General features: G+C 39.2%; 1 protein-coding gene across 3 annotated transcripts in view; it reads right to left on the bottom strand.

The window, feature by feature from the left end:
- RANBP17 (RAN binding protein 17) overlaps window positions 1-7,754 on the bottom strand; it is a 315,657-nt gene extending 307,903 nt beyond the window's left edge. For all 3 annotated transcript variants that reach the window (XM_022595127.3, XM_022595128.3, XM_022595131.3), the window contains exon 1: window positions 7,636-7,754. In XM_022595127.3, the coding sequence (XP_022450835.2) occupies window positions 7,636-7,653 (18 nt within the window). In that variant the 5' untranslated portion in view covers window positions 7,654-7,754. The remainder of the gene's footprint in view (window positions 1-7,635) is intronic.
- Between the last annotated feature and the right edge of the window lie 12,517 nt (window positions 7,755-20,271).

Below are 20,271 nucleotides of genomic sequence, written 5' to 3'. Positions count from 1 at the left end.
AGGGTAAGAAACACAAAAATGAAAAGAGCTACCTTTTTCCCTCTCGTGACTCATGATCAACCTCAGAAACCTTTTCCTTCATCTAATAAATCTGAAGGGCTAAATTTTAGAGCTGATAATACCCAGAATAATTTAAAGATAAACTGATCCTGCTGTCACGCATTCATCTAGGTCTACGAGTCTCTGAAGAAGTAGACTTTTTGAGTATAAAAAAGAACGAAGCCAGAAATACTGAGAAAACCTAACTGCTGAAAAACAAAAGGTCGGCTGCGAGGATTAAATGAGTTAGGGCCACATAACTTCTGGCACACATTACACACTACAAACGTTAGCTGTTTATTATTAGTATCACCTAATAAGAATATTGTAATAGGTGGAATTGTATCCTCCTAAAAGATATATCCAAGTCCTAACCACCAGTCCCTTCGAATTATTTTGAAATAGGGTCTTTGCAAATCCTGATCTAGGGATGAGATCATCCTGGATTTAGGGCAGGCCCTAAATCCAATGATTCACAAGAGAGAGGGACATTTGAGATGCAGAAACAAGAGAAAAAGTCATAAAAAGGAGGCAAAGACTGGGGTGATGCATCTACAAGCCAATGGACCATGGACTGCAAGCAGCTATCAGAAACTAGGGACAAAGCACAGAACAGTTTCTCCCTCAAGCCCTCTAGGAAGAGACCAACCCTGTCAGCACATTAATTTCAGACTCCGGCCTCTGTTAAGTATAAAAGAATAAAATTTCTGGGACCTCCCTGGTGGTCCAGTAGTAAAGAATCCACCTACCAATGGAGGGGACGCGGGTTTGATCCCTCGTCGGGGAACTAAGGTCCCACAGGCTGCGGGTCAACTAAGCCCAAGAACCACAACTACAGAGCCCACGCACCCTGGAGCCTGCACACCACAACTAGAGAGAGAAAACCTGCAGGCCACAACTAGAGAGAAGCCTGCACGCTGCAATGAGATCCCGCATGCTGCAACTAAGGCCCGACGCAGCCCCCAAAAATAAAGAAAATAAATAAATAAAATAAAATAAAAATATAAAGCTAAAATAGCTTCTAAAAAAAAAAAAGAATAAATTTTCGTTGTTTTAACCCACCCAGTTTGTGGTAATTTGTCACAACAGCCCCAAGAAACTAACACAAACATTAATATTAATCAATTCAGTGGCACCTAAGTAAATCTATTTGGAAATATTCTGAAAAAGTTCTGGAATTTTGTCTTTTTTGCTATACTGATTTAGCGAACTCCAACAGAGAACAAGTCTGAAGTGTATTTAAAAAGTATTTGTTTACAACAATGTCCCAAATGCCTTTCAAATTATTAACCACCGAAAGGCAGTGAAAGATAAAAAGGTAAAGGTTTGAACTTTCTCTTAAGAAAGACTGAAACAAAGTGGAAAAAATTAAGTTATTCTTTCACTGTAATGATAACAGTTAAATAAATGCCTGGCATACTATTGATAAATCTTTTTAGAGAAAAGGATACATCCATAAAGATCCTTACCCTGTGGAAAAGCATTATCTAAACATTTCAAGTAGTTAAACTTGTGATGACTGACGAGTGACCAAGCAATCTTCTGATTAGCATTTGATTTTCCAGAACATCTGTCTATAAAGAGAGACTATTTTTCATAGTGAACTGATAAACTGCATCTTAGTTTTATAAACTGATGTCTGAGAATATGGTTAACATAAGAATGCCTCAGAGAAATGATCCCTTCTCAACTTGTTGACAAACCGGGTTTGAGTTATTAAAGCTTCTACATGGCTTCATATCACCATAAGAAGCCCATATAAATAAATAACAGGTAACACAAGTAGAATTGGATATCACCTAACTCCCATCGATAAACTATCAAACATAAACAGACAGCACCAACTTCCATAGCCTAGGAGACAATGACATAATCCTGCCTACAGTCTCAATATCCTCCAAGTTATTCTGGACTCATTTCTGCACTTTGCACTTGACATACAATTAACCAGTAAGTGATGTGACTTCTTTCTATACAGTAATTCCCATCATGTATCCAACGACAGGTAAATGCCTAGTAAAAGAAGCAAGACAAAAAGAGTTTATATTGTATGGTTCTACAGTGAAAGAAAGCAGATCAGCGGTTTCAGGCTGGGGAGGGAGGAGAGAGTGGGAGAAAAGGACAGGGAAGCAGCAAGGGGGGATTACAAAGGAGCATAAGGAAACTTTGGGGGGGGGTGATAGATATGGTCATTATCTTGATTTCCGAGATGGTTTCACAGTTAACATACTTACGTCAAAATTCATCCAAAAGGACATTTTAAGTATGTGCAGTTTATTATTTGTCAATTATACCTCAAGAAAGCTGGGAAAAAATGAAGGTTTTTTGTCCTAGGGAAAAATGTCCCCTAATAATAAAACAATAAATCGATGAACCACAAAAAAATCCCTGCTCAATTAAATTTAAACTCCTTTCAATTACTCTTCCCTGTATCTTTCCTGCCTTCTGGAATTAAGCTTCTTGACTACCATTAATAGAAAGTGCCTTTATCTTAAAGTTACTCATTTTCCATAAACTCTTTGTTTTTTCCTCCCTTTACTACCTTTTCCCGAGCATACCTGAGGGCTTATTTCTGGGCCTCTTAGAACTCCTTCTTCTACAATGAATTGGATCATATTTGTTTTAGTGCTTTAAAGGTTTACAAAAGTATTTCCATCTTCTATTTTTTAAACCAATTCTAACAAGTAGACTCCTGTAAAGTACATGTTTTTAGCACACCCATTTTACAGACAAAAAAAAGAACTGAGGCTGAGAGATCAAATACATACATATACACACATATATATATCTACACACACACACACACACACACACGTTGCTCAAGATATGAGTAAATGGTCAATTCTGAGCCACATACAAATCTGTGGGCCCCAAGCACATGTTGTCTCCTCAGCACCTTGCCATCTTACCACCCCTGACTTTAGTCATCATGTACCTGCAGGTGATGTCCTAGTCCACACTTTCAACTCTCTATTCACCACCTTTATATTTATCTACAAACTTCTTCTTGGAAATCAAGAAAGATGTTGAAAACAGCCCCAAAATGTCAGGAACTGAATTGAACATATTTCCCACAGATTTTCACATCAACTGGCCCTTTGTTTTCAGTGGTTTCGGAGGTGTAGACCAGAATCTAGACTTACAATCTTGATGTTATCTTTTACTTTTCCTTCTCCTTAGTCCCTCCTATATAGTTAAAAGTTTGGCCTTGCCCAAAGAAAAAGTCTGGTCTTCGCCCTCAGATTCTGGGAGGTAATCTACGTCTAAGGGGTGTGTGTGTGTGTGTGTGTGTGTGTGTGTGTGTGTGTGAGATTCTGGGAGGTAATCTACGTCTAAGGGGTGTGTGTGTGTGTGTGTGTGTGTGTAGCAGACCACACCCCATAGTCGTAAATTGGTGGCTGGCCATCCCAAAGGCCAACCCTGTGTTTTAGGGTGGGGACTTTAGATTGCTCAGTATCGATACTGACCTAAAGACTGAGCTCCATCATGTGGCAACCAACCAGTCAATCAATGACTACATAAAGAAGCTCCAATAAAAACTCCAGAACTCAAAGCTCAGGTGCACCTCCCTGGTTTGCAAAACTTGGTGCTTACTGCCACACATATATGCTGGGAGAGTAACATGTCCTGAGGACAACAAAAGCTTTGTTTGAGAACCTTCCCAGATTCTGCCTTATGTATCTCTTCTTTAATCAATTTTAATCTGCATACTTTCCTGATAATAAACTGAGTATGACAGCTTTCAGTGAATTCTGTGAGTTCTTCTGTTAAACTATCAAACCTGAGAGTGGTGCTGGGAAACCCCCAAATATGCAGGTGGTGTCAGAAGTGAGAACAGTCTTGCAAACTGTGCCCTCAAACCTCGCAGTTTGGCTAATTCCAGGTACCTACCTAATTTATCACAAAATCCTACCAATTCTTTTAAAATAAAGACTCAGACTCAACACCTCTACATGATATTCATAGACAGTAGATCAATAGAAGAGTATTTTCCGACTGTGGCCTACAGTGCCCAGGATTTCTTTAGGGGCTTCTTTGGGAATCAGAGTGGAAGCTTTGGAATCTGTCCAATTACTTATTAAGTGACCTCAAGCAAATTATTTAAATTTTCTAAACCTCACTTTTGAAACTGCAGGTAGTAATATCCACCATGTAAAATAATTGTGAAGATTCCATGTAAAATAATTGTAAAGATTAAGACAGAAAAGACGAGAGAAAGCTTAATCCACCTCCTGGCACACAGCAGATCTACACAAATTGTAAATAATCTCTTTAGTTAATTATAAAACACCACATTGGTCTTTTGTCTATAGTTCCTCCCATTCAACTCCATACAGGATGATCTTTTCCAAACCCCTTTCTCATCATGTTACCATCGTATTCAACTATAATAGTTCACAATCACATCTAGATCATATCAGGTATGCCTGATCATATCAGAATGCCTGGCTGGCTATTAAGCATGACTATAGTCCCAGGTTCTGGAATAATCCTGAAAGCTAAAAAGATCGACCAACTGCATCTCCTAAATTTTTCCTAATGTTATCTCTTGATTCTCATCAAGGTCCTTTTGTTAAATCTTAAGTGCCTACCTCCTACTTGGTCCCAGAAACACCTTTCCTCACTCTGTCCCCTACCCTCTAATCTGGACTGTCTCCTCTCAGATAATCCAGATCCATTTCTTCCTTTGGGACAGAGTACCCTAACCCACAGCTTCCTAACCAGAATGCATGTGCCTTGAATGGTTATAGTATGTCAGGGACATTGATCCCCTTGTCCTCCAGTCAGGCTTTTGGTTATGAGCAGTTTATGTCAATGAACCACACAATTACCATTTTTTATGTATGCCATGATGTGAAAAAGGCTGTGAAGCAGTGACCTAACTTCCCCTTACATAAATTCACTTATTTACTTATCAAAATGGCATAATTTTTCACTAACTTCCCTGCTGGGTAGATGACAGTAAGATATTGGTAGAAAAGAATGTGGAAACATGAGTTATTAAGACTACTCTAATTCTGTAGCCTTGGGCAAGTCACAATTGTTCTAAGACTCAGCGTCTTCAGGGATAAAATGTATATATGCACATATGTAGGGGGACTGGCTCCAGGACACCCTGCAGATACCAAAACCCAAAGATGTTCATGTACCTTATATAAAATGGCATAGTATTTGCCTATAACCTCTATACATCTTCTCAAATACTTTAAATCATCTCTAGATTACTTATAATACCTAATACAATGTAAATGCTATGTAAATAATTGTAAATTCAATGTAAATGCTATGCAAATAGTTGTCACGTGTGCAGTAAATGGAAGTTTTTTGGAGCTTTCTGGAATTTTGAGAGTATTTTCAATCTACAGTTGGTTGAATCCACAGATGCAAAACTCAGGGATACAGCAAGCCGACTGTATATGCGCACCTCTCAAGCTAGCTGTGGGGCTGAACATCTACAACAAGCATGAGAAAATTCAAAATGCTAGGTACCAGTTATCATCAGCAATAAAGGCTCCTTGAGTTAACTGGGTAACAATATGATCCATATGCTGAAAACAATTCAAACTGAGAAGGTTCAGAGCTTAATTCTGGCCCCCCAAATCATCAGGTCTTTTATTTGTTCAATTCCACTTTTAAGCTTCCCAGAACTGCTGTGAAATACATTCCTAGGAAACCAATTTGGGTAATTTTGGCATTAGCAGCTAATTTTTCCACCACTACCTAAGTATGAAGAAATCTTCCAGACTGGGTAATTTACTATTATGCTTCATCTTTCCAAGTCTGAAACTGTTCCAAACTTCCACCATAGTTTTTTTTTTTTTGGCTGCGCTGGGTCTTTGATGCGGTGCATGGGCTTAGTTGCATGTGGGATCTTCGTTCCCTAACCAGGGATCAAACCCACATCCCCTACATTGGTAGGCAGATTCTTAACCACTGGACCGCCAGGCAAGTCCCCAAAGCTTCCACCACAGTTTTTAATTGCCCTCAAGATTTACACCTGAGTTATGAACATGTTTACCTATTTACAATCCCAAAGTCCTTCCTGTGAAATTCCTCCTGTGAAGATTTCCAAAGGGCATATTTACTAAAGTGGTAATAAATAACATTATTTTGGCCTGGAGACGCTTACAAATGGCAAGGAGTCAAAAGGTAATGTGTCAGGCTTACTACCTCCTGAGCTGTCAATTACCTGATAGGAGAGTGGCTGATTGAAAAGACCCTTTGGAAGAATCAATAATTAAGTAATGAGTCACTGTAGTCACAGGGGATCCAAAGAAACCTACAAAGGGTTGGGACACTTAGATACACTGTCAGCATATTATGAGACTGCCTACCTCTCCAAGGTCATCTCCTGCCTCCACAGGCTTCCCTGCTCCCTTCCCTTTTCTATGAACCTTAAGTTCCAGCCAAACCGAACTTCCTGCAATGTGCCATGTTCTTCCACAATTCTTTGACTTGGCTCACACTGTCCTTTTGCCTCTATACCCTTCCCTTCCTCTTCGCCTGGCCAACTCCTACAATTCTTTCAGTATCCACTAGACTGCAAGTTTCCTGAGTGTACAAATCATAAAGTTTTGCTAGAGCTATATCTTAAGGGCCTAGCAAAGTAGGAACTACAATACATTAGTAGATGAACAGAAGCTCAAAAAAGCTTGCCTGAGAAGCACAGCAGCTCTGCCTCACTCCTTCCCAACACACACACACACGGTTGACTGCCCCTTTTCAATGTCCCATGATATCCTGTGATTAATTCTATCATACCATTTTTCACATGTACTATATAATTATCCGTGAATTCCATGAGGGCAAGTATGGTAAGATGATGTAATCCTTTATCCCAGAACTTTGCACCGTGCTTGAGACACGGGGGGGGTGGGGGCGGGGGAAGGCTCTATAAATGCTTGTTGTATGAATAACTGGATGCATATGCTAGAGTGCCCGAGAATACGTGAGCCTTCCTCCAGCCCGCGTCCCATCCAGACCATCTCTGCGCTCCTAGCGCGCGTCCTGCCCCCGTTTCCTCCTCCAATGAAGCTGCTGCAGAGCCCTCCTTCGCAACTCCCCATATACACAGCCCCTGCCCGCTCTGGCCAATTAAAGTCCAACTGCTGCGCCCTCCATCGGCGGACCCAGGCCCCCTTCTCGAGCTCCGTACGAAGTGTGTGGAGGCAGACGATGGAACCGCGGCCCACGACGCGGCGGGAAGGCTGGTCCGGCCGGGCTCCCACCTGCTAGGGCGCCGCCGAAGCCTCCGCGCGCGCCGTGCGGCGGCACCGGGGACAGCGGGCTCCCACGCGGCCGGTCCTCAGCATCCGTACCTCCCCCGAGGGGCGAGCTCCAGGCTGGCCCCTGCCCCTCCACCGTCAACCCCAAGCTCTGGCCGCCACTTCTTCGGGCCCGGGCCCGGGGTGTGCAGCCCAAGCCAGTGCGTGGGTCCCTGGCCGGGGACGGGGGCTGGGGCTCCGAGGCACCGGCCCGCGACCCCGCGGCCTCCGCCACCGGCCTCGGCCCTCAGTCTCCAGACCCCAGCGTCCCGCCGGGTTCCCGGGGCGGCTTACCGGCGGAGCGAGAAACCGCGGCGCAAAGCGCACTGACCTGAAAGTGCAGCGCCATCTTCCCGGGGGGCGGCGCCAGTCGGCGCCCCGAGCACCCGAGGGGAGGGAGCGTAGGCGGGCGCCGCAGAAGCCCCAGCAGCCCGCTGGGTCCCTGCGCCACTCGCTAGCTCGGTCGTCGCCTCGGCCGAGCTGCCTTCGCGTTCGAAGCTCCGGACTGGGCGGGGCTGACGGGGAAGGACGGGGTGACGGAGGCGGCGCGCTCGGGGCCAGCCCGAGAGGGGCGGGGCCGGGGGCCAGGAATCTCAACCGCCACCGCCCCCATCACCCCTCCCCGTTCTCATGCTTCAACTTCCTCAGGTGAGTCGTGACTTCAGACCTCCGGCCCTTGAGGCAACCACCACCACCCAACTGTCAGCCATGACCCCTGACCTTACATCTCCCACAGACTCTCTTGACCTCTAACCCCTAGAGCATAGTTATTGCCCACGCCTTCTAACTCCCCCATCTCCACATCTTTTCTTGTCCCCTAACACCCACTTGCCAATGACAGATCAGCCATAACCTTTGGCTCCTACATGCCAGCTGCTGTCCTTGATCCCTGACTCCCAGAACCCAGCTTTCATTTTTTTTAAAAACTTTATTTTGGTTAAAATTAAACTGACAGTATCTTCTACATATTGTTAAGTTATAAAATCCTAGTTCACTTCTTGTCTAGATTTCATTTAACATGAACTTATATTTTACACTGAATGATTCCATTGGAATGAGAATTTATTTGAGAAGTAGGCCAAAGTCACTCCTTTCTGAAAGGAGTTCCTCTTGAAGTTTGACACTTCCAGTTGGGGTCATTGTACTTTAGTGTGAAAAATTCCTTTAGTACCTCTTATAGTTCATGTTTACTAGTGGCAGATTCTCTCAGCTTTTGTTAACGTGAAAACGTCTTTATTTCACTTACATTTTTAAAGGATAGTTTTGTTGGGTATAGAATTCTATTTTGGCTTTTTAATTTTTTTTTGAGCATTTAAAAAATGCCTTTCTCTTGATTTCTGGTTACCATTGTTTCTGTTCAGAAATTAGCCATCAGTCTGATTGCTGCTCCTCTGAAGGTAGTATGTCTCCTTCTCCCACCCCTGGCTGCTTTAAAATTTTTCTCTTTCTTTTGGTCTTTAGCAGTTTGAGTGTGATATAACTCTGTGTGTGTGTGTGCTCCTGCTTGGGGTTCATAAAGCTTCTTAAATATGAGATCTGATGGGTTTTTTTATCAATGTCTGAAAATTCCCAGTCAGTATTTCTTTAAATACTGTTTCTGTCCCTTTCTCTCTCTCTTCTCCTTCTGAAACCCCAAGTACGTGTGTGTTAAACCTTTTAGAGTTTTCCATATGTCTCTTATACTCTTTTCTGTATATTTTGTCTTTTTTCCTTGTCATGCTTTAATCCACATATTTTTTACTGACCTTTCACCCAAGTCAGTAGAAACTCTATTCTGCTGTGTCTGAGCTGGTATACAACCCCTCTGTTGAATTCTTAATTTTAGTTATAATATTTTCAGTTGCAGAATTTTCATTTGACTCCTCCCTTTCCATTCTTTGAATAGATTCCAAGGCTCTGGTGAAATTCTTTATTATTCCTCTATTTTCTTGAACATTTTAATTATATTATGTAAAGGCTGTGACACATAACTCCGATATCTGAATCAGCTGTGGGTCCTCCTGGCTTTTAGTATTTGGTCCTATTTTTTTCAAGTGTGCCTCAATAATTTCTTATTGAATGTCAGACACTGTGGAAGAAAAACTGTGGAGGTTCTGGACGATATCAGCTTTCTCCAAAGAAGGTTTTTTAAAAAATTTTTATTGTAGTAGGCAGATAGAATACCAGAGGATCACTCCAATCCTATAAGACTTGGCTTTAGGCTTTTAAATTCAGATTTATTTCCATTTTACCCTTATTCCTAGGTCATGGTCCTCAATAGATCTTAAAACTAAAAGCCTGGGATGTTTACTAAGACACCTTCACCCTGTTGGCTTGAACTCTTAATCCCTGTCTCCCCATCACTGTGCAGCTGCTAAAATCTCTGTTTGACTCTTTAGATGCTGCTCTTCTGCTGAGTTTCTTAAAGTCTCTCCCTACAGGGATACATCTTAAGAATTGACTGATGATTTGAGGGAAATCTGTACACAGATTTTGGGGCTCACATCTCTGCGGTTTGCTCCTCTCTAGAATTTTGTCCCTAGAATCTCAGCTGCTTTTGTTCCCAGACTCCCTTGTCTGCTCCTGGCCTATTGAGATCGCTGCTATTTAGCTCTGTTACTCCTTGTGCCAACTGGAAAATGCTTTTGGGGTGGGAGGGGAAGAGATGGGAAAAGCTGAAGTAAATGTGGATCTTGCCCTTAGTGCTTTCATGCTCTCACATGCTCTCAAGGATTGAAGCCAATTAAGTCCTGCCTTTGTTGGTTGTTCTCTAGTACCTTCAATGTTAAATATATATATATATATATATATATATATAGTGTGATATGGTTGTTAATATGTTAAATTATTGTTAAATACATATTTATTTCTTTATAGTTGTTATATATGTAATATAGTTGTTAAACATGTATGTATATTTATATTTATTTGTCCCGTTTTTATAATTTTCAGTGGGAGGTCTAATCCAGCATAAGCTAATTCATTATGGCCAGGCTATTTGCATCTTCCATTCTTCACCCTTGATTTTCATAGCTCATCCACAGCCCATGAATCCTCATCCCCACAGCTCAACTCCTAAACTTTAAAATCTTTGATACCTTCATCCTGCCATTTTGTGCTCCTAATTCCTAAAGATTTTGATTCCTATATTTTAACTTTCATTTCCATGTCCCAAGACTTTTGATATCCAATCTTGTTTGTGATTCTCACATTCCAACATTTCCGACTCTCACATCCAAAGCACCAGTGTTCATTTCTGACCTCCCTATTGCACCTGCCACACAATAAGTACCCCATTATTTTAATTGACTATTATTGCCTTTGCCTAACTTCTAGACCCCAACCACATTTTAAAGCTATAGTTTTAAAGTAGCACTTCTGTCACCTCAATTTTTAGGTCATTAAGAGAGGAACAATTACTTGAACTTTGACCATTTGGCATTTTTTTCCCACTCCAGAATATCCTTGGGGCAAATATGAGATTGTGACAGGAACAGCGGCTGACTGTTCTGTGGAGTCACCAGGTAATTCTGGAAATGAGAAGCCAATTATTTTTTCCTTTTAAATTTGAGTGACCACATAAGATTTCTGTTTAATTAACACTCCCTTCCATGATTTTCTGTCAGCAAAATGTGCACACAACTCCATATCTTTTTTTGTCAATTAACAAAATTTAAGATAGAATTGTGTCACCACAGCTATTAAAATTAGCACAGAAGATGCTCCAGGATGTCAAATAATTCATTTCTGTCACAAAACTCAATTAATGGAGGGACATTTAGAGCCCTTAGGAATTACAAAATTATCTTCCTTTATGGCAACTAGCCTTCTAAAAAAGACAGATGGGTCTTTAATCTTTGTATCTTTTTAGGGGATTCAATTAGCATTTGTAATTCTGGTGCTTTAGGAAATTCACCTAACAACTCTGAGCTTTGATTTGTCATTTCTAAGGTCAGGATAACAGTAAGTCTATAATTCAAAAATTTTACAAGAAGTAATATTGAGATGAGGCAGCCAAGCATGGCGGTTAGGAAAAGAACATGGAGCCAAACAGCCTGGGTTAGGATACCAGTTACCTCACTTACTAGCTGGTAAACTTGGTGAAGTTACTTAACCTCGCCATGCCTTCATTTCCTCAACTGTAAAATGGAGAATAATAGTATATATCTCATAGGTTGCTGTGATGACTATATGAGTTAATATATATAAAGTACTTAGCATGTGGTAAATAATAAGTGCTACATAAATACTAATTTTATTATCAAGTAAATTCATATTCTCTGAATATCATATTTATTTTATTTTATTATTTTTTTTTTCTTTGCGGTACGCGGGCCTCTCACTGTTGTGGCTTCTCCCGTTGCGGAGCGCAGTCTCCAGACGCGCAGGCTCAGCGGCCATGGCTCACGGGCCCAGCCACTCCGCTGCATGTGGGATCTTCCTGGACCGGGGCACGAACCCGCGTCCCCTGAATCGGCAGGAAGACTCTCAACCACTGCGCCACCAGGGAGGCCCCTGAATATTATATTTAAATCAATATTTTTAATGGAGTAGCATTATAATTTTAATCAAACAGTAAATTATTCTACACTTTTTTACTTTGTGAATTTACTATCAAATTGGATATTTCCTCATTGTCCCTCCTGCCCCACCCAGCTTCTCAATCCTGAAAAATTTTGAAAGGCTCTGACATTTCCTGCATTAACAGCATTTCTATCTCATGTTTTCATAAATGGTGGGACTGAAAATTCCAAATATCCAACTAAAATTCTCACTTTATGAATACTTAAAATGTAAAACCTATGATCAATCATTTACTTTAGTAACATTATAAACAAAATATAGGAAGCATTAGTACACATTTCCCTTAACTTATTCTACAAATGTAATTTTATTAAATACACTGAGTAAGATTGCTTAAAACGTCAGTAAGTTTGGGGAATCCAGCAGAGGGCAGGCAGGTAAGAGAAATAGGAGGAGAATGAATCCAATAAATTCAAATTTACGTAAAACCCCTTCAAACGCAGCAGTTATATAAAATATTTACCTGTGTATATTTCTTTCATGTTGGTTGATTTCAACTATATTTTTATTTTGTTAAGTCATTAACTTTAAACTCCATTTATTTAAATAGCCAGTGTGAAACCAGAGTAAGAAAAAAAATTTTTTTCTTCACGAATGATATGGATATGAGTTATTTCACAATCTTGACTATTACATATATATTAAAAAATATACATACTTTTTCTTTAAATGATTTTTACTTTTAATGCACTGCCAATAAGGGTATACTGCTATGTATTAATAATGCCATTATTTTGACAAATAAAAATTAATGTTTCTCATTCTGTACATTGCCTTATATTACTTGCATATTAATTTCTCTACATAATAGTAAAGAGTTTAAGGCATTGGTTATGTACGCAAGATAGTAGCATTACTTAATATGCATCTGAAAGTTACTGCTAAGCAGGATCATGATAAAATGTGACCTGATATGCAGTGCTACTGGATAAATAAAGCAGTATAACCTTTCTGAAAAGCAATTTTGCAATATGTATCAAGAACCTTGAACATGTTCATCTTCACCCAACTTCTAGAAAGTGATTCTAACAAAAAAGCCTAAATTTTTTTAAAGTTTTATATGCAAAGATATTTATTATAGCATGATCGACAATAGGAAAAAGCAGAAAAGCTTAAGTAAACTATGGTACATCGTATGGCAGAATCCTATACAGTCATGAAGAATTATATTTATGGAGAGTTTTGTAAAAAAAATATGGAAAATGCTGTCTTACAAGGTTAAGTGTAAAAGGAAAAATGGAACAATTTATCATTTCAATCAAATGAAAAAAGGCATAGAAAAAAATGAATGGAACAGAATACAAACAAATATTAACAGTGCTGTCTTATAAATGGTGGAATTAACAGGTGATTTTTTTCTTCTTCATCATGTTTCTGTGTTTTCAAGATTTTCTAAAAGGTACATTATTCGTTTTTATATTGAGAGGAAAACTTATGGTATAACAAAAAGTGACACCAAAATAGATTACTGTTAATCTCATTAAGGAAGTACTTACCAAAGAAGTGTTGATGGCAGGTGTATATATTTGGAAGAAAGACCAATCAGAAAATCTGAACTTGACCAGGCAGGCACTACTGCCATAAATCTTTTCTGGAGTAAGGCAAAATGTGGATGTGGTATGTGTGTGCATGTAACTTTTTTTTAAAATAATGCAATCTTAAATTGAAATGGAAAATATAAAATGTGTAAATCCTAGGGGAATAGGGCAGGAAAAAAGAGCTATCACCAGTCATAGCCCATTTTATGCACATAGCCACTTCCCAGAAATAGGCATGTCCCCATTTCAAGTGATTTTTTCTAAAAGATATCCATAAAATATGTTTAAGGCTGTATCAATGAGAACAATACTGTTTAATTGTTTTTGGAGTAAAATTAATTTGGACTAAAATATAAAATTATGTCCTTCACATACTAATATTACTTTGAGCAGGCAAAAGCTATACCATTTCTTACAACCCAAGCCCCTTCCTTAAGGGTCAACATTTTCCTTTTGCTAAGAGTTATGTTTTAAATTTACTGTGAGGATACCAAGCTGAGCAGGCAAGTCTCTTACTGTAAGGAAAAACAAAATCACCTAAGAATATCTCAAGGAAAACCAAGTTGTGAACTTTCTTCTTTCTCCTTTCTTTTTCTGCCTCCCACCTCCTCTGCCCCAACACACATTAACACCTTCCCCACGAGTAGCATATGTCATACTGAGGAGCTTAGGAGAGATGATACCCATATTAAATCCTTTCAAATTATCGAAATTTATTTTAAAAGAGTATTTCTATCATTTTCTCCTGACTATAGAAGAAATCCATGATTTTTGTATAAAATTTTGTGGTACAGAATTGTATAAAATCAAAGTAAAAATTACCAAGAATAGCAGCCTCTCAGAAATAACCTATCTTAATATAGCAGCATGTGTCCTTCTATGCCTCTGTCTCTACACATACATATGTGGGCAAAAAAAATTTCTGAGATCATGCTATAAAACTGGTTTGTACCTTGATTTTTCTGCTTAACAATATATGCATTTTAGGTATTTTTCAATGTCAGTATTATAGATCAACCTCATTTCTTTTGTAACAACACCATATTCCTCCATATGTATATACTATGATTTATTTAATCAGTCCTCTACTGAGAGAAATTTAGGTTTGTATGATTCTTTTTACTATCATAACTAAAGCATATAGTAGCAATGTTAAGTGAACTATCAATATTCTTTATAATTAGGAGAGGCAGAAAAGACAAAATTTTGCCCTCAGGACATCTAAAAACACTGCTCCAAAAAAGCTTTCCCAGGCTGACTTGTACATAAGTTGATTATACTTAGAGTCTTATGCTGTATGTTGTATGATTATACTTAGAGTCTTATGTTGTATGTTGACTTATACATATAGTTCATTGTTCACCAAGAACACTTCTGAGAGTAAAAGGGGGAACTATTAATGCATACTCTGTGCTAGTCCTGAAGCCATCCAGTAGGTAGAGCAAGGTTTATACCAGCTGTGGCAAAAGAAGGTTGGGGGAGCCACTGTGGGCCAAGCAGGGTGAAGAGGACTTCTGTGTAGAGGGCTGGTTGGCAAGCCTGTCAGAGCCTGAATGGGGTGAGGAGAGCATCCCGTCATGAGAGTGGTCCTTCTTGGAGTGTCAGAGACCAGCAGGGGAGGAGAGTATCCATACAGAGTTTTGGCCTCTTGTGGGGGTTTGGAGCCCAGATACCAAGGGTATCTGTGCATTGGGGGCATGGGTTGGGGGCACAGTGCAGGATTTTGAAGTTCAACAGGCCCGAGAAAGGAATCTGTACAGGGGTGGGTTAGGGGCTAGCTAGGCATGGGGAGTCAGAACCTGAGTAGGGTGAGGAGAGTGTTCATATGGAGTGGTGTTCTATAAGGGGTGTCAGAGCACAAGTAGGGAAAGAGGATATCAGTACAGGGGAGGAGTTGGCAGTGGAGTTGGGAAACTGATTGCATACTGGGAAATTGAGGAAATAAATACATTAATAATACTGGAAGCCAGATTTTTCACTGTGGGAAAAGGAAGTTACAAATATGGAAAGGGGGAAAACTAGAATGAACTCTGTGGTGTTGGATTGGAATTAGAAGTATCAATGAAAATTCATGGTTTTCAGAATGTAGAGATAAATATAGAAATAAGTTTAGGTGTGTGTGTATACCTACATATATGCCCTACTGAGAGTTCCTGAGGTCAGCAACACCCCAATAATAATGAGAACACCTAACATCCAGAACTTGGCCTCTAAATATTATTTTCCACTTATAGGAACCAGCCACTTGGAGAAACAGCTGATTCCAAGTTGGGGTATGTAAGTACAGAATATGTTTGGAACATTTTGGGTGCCAGAAAGTAAGGAAATCTTCAAAGAATGAAGGGGGCCAGTCAAAAGGACATAAGAGCCAGCTTGAAGGGACTCCCACTTGCCAAATCTAGGAAGAGTCGGGGCATCAAAATAAATAATGATAGTAATAGATGATAACTCATTGAATAAAATAAGAAACCTTAATAATATACTAATATAGTCCATGCTAATATAAGTAAATACATGAATAAATTGAAAATTTGGTGAAGAATGGAATATTTACATAGTCTCATTGTAGTTCCTCATAAAATACTACTTAAAGAAAGCAAAAAAGAGTAACTTTTCAGTGCAGAAATCTGTCATTCACCACCTTGATTGTGTGGTTAATGTAGATAATATTAGTAATGGGACAAATCTAAATCATGTGCCACTTGACAGAATGCAGTAGTAACACAGCATCTTCTCTGTGATAGTCTCACAGAAGATGCATATGCTGAATCTAACCTTGAAACATTATGATTAACATCATGCAAACTCAAATTGAGAGACATTCTACAAATACCAGGGTAGTGAAAGTCAAGGAGAGGCTGATCCACTAAGAAAACTAGAAGAGAAACAATAATTTAAACGCAATGCATGATTTGAACTGGATAATTTTAAAGTAAAGGACATTTTGGGGATACTTGGCAAAACTTGAATGAGATCTAAGAATTAGAAGGTAATAATGTATCAATGTTAATTTCCCAATTTCATGGTTGTATTGCAGTTATGCAAGAGAATGCCCTTGGTTATAGAAAATCAACACGATGTATCAGGAGATAAGATAATTGTGCTTCTTACAATTGATATGTGTCTTAGGTTTGAAGAAGTTCAGTCAATGACAATTTTTATTATCCTTGAGACAACATCACTTAAATAGTTGCATGTTCTATCCATACAGACAATAATCTGTAAAATATTCCAAGACCCCTAGGACTGGTTCCTTGTAATGGCAGAAATCATTCTGAGAAAATAAATCCTCTGAGAGACTGTCTTTACCTAGAAGGCCTAAAGCAGAGCCCACCATGTCTACATCACTAGGAACATACTTGGATTCCTGTTTTACTGTGGAAAAAATGAAGATGCATTCTAGGCACATGCCAGTAACACTTGCCATGAATTCACTAATAAGATCTCATTGGGTGGTAATCTGAGAAGTCAATATGTTGGCCTCAGGAGTCCAGGGGAATCTGTCTGAATGATGGATGTACAACCAAATTTTAGAGTGTTGAAAGGAGACAATGGCTGGGTAAAGCATCAGTCACCTTACCTAAGAAGAGAGGTCACGTAATCATAGTGCTAAAAACAACATTGAACCACTTTCTGGACCAAAGTATAGTGGGCCACCACTCTATAGAGTGATACTAAAAACCTCGGGAGAAGCCCACTTACAAAATGATCAGAGTATATATTTGGCTGGTGGTTTCTATTTCAAGATAGAACTAGCATATTTGAAACTGGAAAAGAACATATGGCATTTCCAAAGGCCCACCTTGAAACCAGATAATTTGAACATGGACTATACCAGAGACACTTCACAAAGGGACTGCCACAGGCTTAGCACCTTCAGCAATGGCCCAGAATTGGCCATTTTGGAAACGAGCCCTTTGTGTGTTCGTAGCATTGGACATTTCATACACAGGCCCTCTTGGACTACCTCACCTACAAACAGCCTGGTGATGACCATTTTCAAGAGACACCAGAATTTTGAAAATGCACCAAGCCAAGGCATATCTTAAATGAGCTATCCTAATCAAGCTTTCTTCCTCCATCTTTCTACTGCTCTACATTCATCCTCAAACACATACTTAGACAATCTGTTTAAAACTGGGATGGTGTATGCCATTTTACAGCTCTCTGCTGCAATGCAGTCACAGACGGAAAAGCCTTAGTCATTTCTCAAACTGGTTCACCAACTCCTGGTCTTTGGCTGATGGTTACCTGTAGGCAATTTTTTTTGCAAATAGTATCCAATTGCAAATGATTTTATTGATTCTTAGAATATGTAAGGAATGTTATGCTAAGTTATCTCTTTGTGAAATAGAAGGTTAAATTCATTTAAAATTTTAATCTTCAGCTCATGAATCATGCATTCAGCCTCTTTCACTTCCTCCATGATGCCTATCAGAAAGTTTAGTACAGAGAAATGCTTACAGTATCATTTGATTATTCTTGTCAACTGGGATGATATTTGGTCATTATATGAATAAGGCAAGCTCTTAAGGTAGGAGAATACTGTTAAAAAAAAACAAACTAGATCCTAGTTTGTCTGGAAAGAGTGATTCATTATACCTGAAATTTTGACAGAAAATTTGACTTTCAAAATACTTTGTAATTATACAGGTAAATATAGGTGACATTTTATGTGAAACGTCTACATTCCTATATAAATATGTTTCCTTTCTCATAGTCACTGGATTCATATTCTTCATCTTCTTCAGTGTAGTCTCCATAATTCGTATTATTTTTTGTGATTTGGTTCCTTGCAGGAATTTGATATGTAAATGAAGGACCTATAGAGGCAACAAGTTAGAGTTTTCATAAGTGAAAAATGCAATGTATTTAATAACTGTTGGCCTGCAAGTAGACCTTTCAGTGCGAGTAGACCTTTCAGTGCTATACTTACCCACACCCCCGCCCCCGCCGTCTCTTTACCCCTTGTTATAGACTCTTTGTGTTCTGTGAAAATTCATATGTTGAAACCCTCTCCCCAACATAACTGTATTTGGAACAGGACCTGTGAGGAGGCGATAAAGGTTAAGTGAAGTCATAAGAGTAGTGCTCTAATCTGGTAGGGCAGGTGCCGTTATGAGAAAAGGAAGAGACACCAGAGCTCTCTCTCCTTTCAGCCATGTGAGGACACAGAGGGGGGCCATCTGCAAACTGCGAAGAGAGCCCTAATCCAGAAACTGAACCCTGCCAGACCTTGACCTTGGACTTTAAAGCCTCCAGATCTATGAGAAAACAAATTTCTGTTATTTAAACCACACTGTCCATGGTATTTTATTATGACAGCCTGAGCAGACTTAGACACCCCTGTTCCGCCCTTCCTCCCAATGCACACTCTTCTCCATATATACTGGTACTCATCAAGCCCAGAATTCAACTACATGCAAGCTTGGATTACTTTATATTATCACTAGATCTCTCAAAGTATTTGAATTAAATATGCGCCACACATAATAATATTATTTATTTTTATTTGATGTACAAAGTACTGTGTTCGTAAGTGGCCAAGTTCTACTCTGCCTTTTCAGTTTTAGAATCTGTTAAGGGCATTATTCACCTTATAGCTGAAGGTTTGTATCCTTTTACCAACCACTTCCTACTTCCTCCACCCCACAAGCCCCTGGCAACCACTTTTCCACTCTCTATTTCTGTGAGTTTGGCTTTTTTAAAAGGATTCCACAGATAAGTAATACCATGTAGTATTTGTCTCTGTCTGGCTTATGTCACTTAGCATAATGCCCTCAAGGTCCATCCATGCTGTCACAAATGACAGGATTTTCTTCTTTCTCATGGTTGAATAATATTCATATGTATTATATGCATATATGTATCTTATTTATCCATTCATCCATTGATGGATACTTAGGTTGTTTCCATATCTTGGCTATTGTAAATAATGCTGCAGTGAACATGGGAGTGCAGATATATCTTCAAGATAGTGATTTTCTTTCCTTTGGGTATATATCCAGAAGTGAGATTGCTGGATCACATAATAGCTCTGTTTTTATTTTTTTAAGGAACCTCTATACTGTTTTCCAAGGTGGCTGCACCAATTTACATTCCCACCAACAGTGCCTTTTATTCCACATCCTCCCAACACTTACCTCTTGTCTTTTTGATGACAGCCATTATACCAGGTGTAAGGTAATATCTCATCGTGGTTTTGGTTTGCATTTACCTGATAATTAGTGGTATTGAGCACCTTTAATGTACCTGTTGTCCATCTGTATGTCTTTTTTGGAAAAATGTCTATTCAGATCTTCTCCCCATTTATTAGTTGGATTGTTTGGGGGTTTTTGCTGTTGAGTTGTATGAGTTCCTTATGTATTTTGGATATTAACCCCCTTATCAGATATGTGATTTGCAAATATTTTCTCTGATTCTGTAGGTTGTTTTTTTATTTTGTTGATGGTTTTCTTTGCTGTGTAGAAGCTTTTTAGCTTGATGTAGTCGCACTTGTTTATTTTTGCTTTTGTTGCCTTTGCTTTTGGTGTCAGATCCAAAACATCATCACCAAGACTGAAGTCAATGAACTTACCACCTATTTTTCTTCTAGGAATTTTACCATTTCAGGTCTTAAATTTGAGTCTTTAATCCATTTTGAATTGATTTTTGTGTATGGTGGATGATAGGGGTCCAGTTTCATTCTTTTGTTTGTGGATATCCATTTTCCCAGAATCATTTACTGAAGAAACTATCCTTTCCCCACTGAATATTCTTGGTTTGTCAAAAATTAATTGACCATACATGCGTGGCTTTATTTCTGGGCATTCTATTCTGGTCCATTGATCTATGTGTCTCTTTTTGTGCCAATACCATACCATTTT

Source organism: Delphinapterus leucas, chromosome 3 (genome assembly GCF_059928025.1).
Source record: "Delphinapterus leucas isolate spDelLeu-1000000601 "Yukka" chromosome 3, BTC_Dleu_Yukka2, whole genome shotgun sequence".
In the NCBI taxonomy this organism is placed as follows: domain Eukaryota; kingdom Metazoa; phylum Chordata; class Mammalia; order Artiodactyla; family Monodontidae; genus Delphinapterus; species Delphinapterus leucas.
This window is presented reverse-complemented; position numbering and strand designations above follow the sequence as displayed.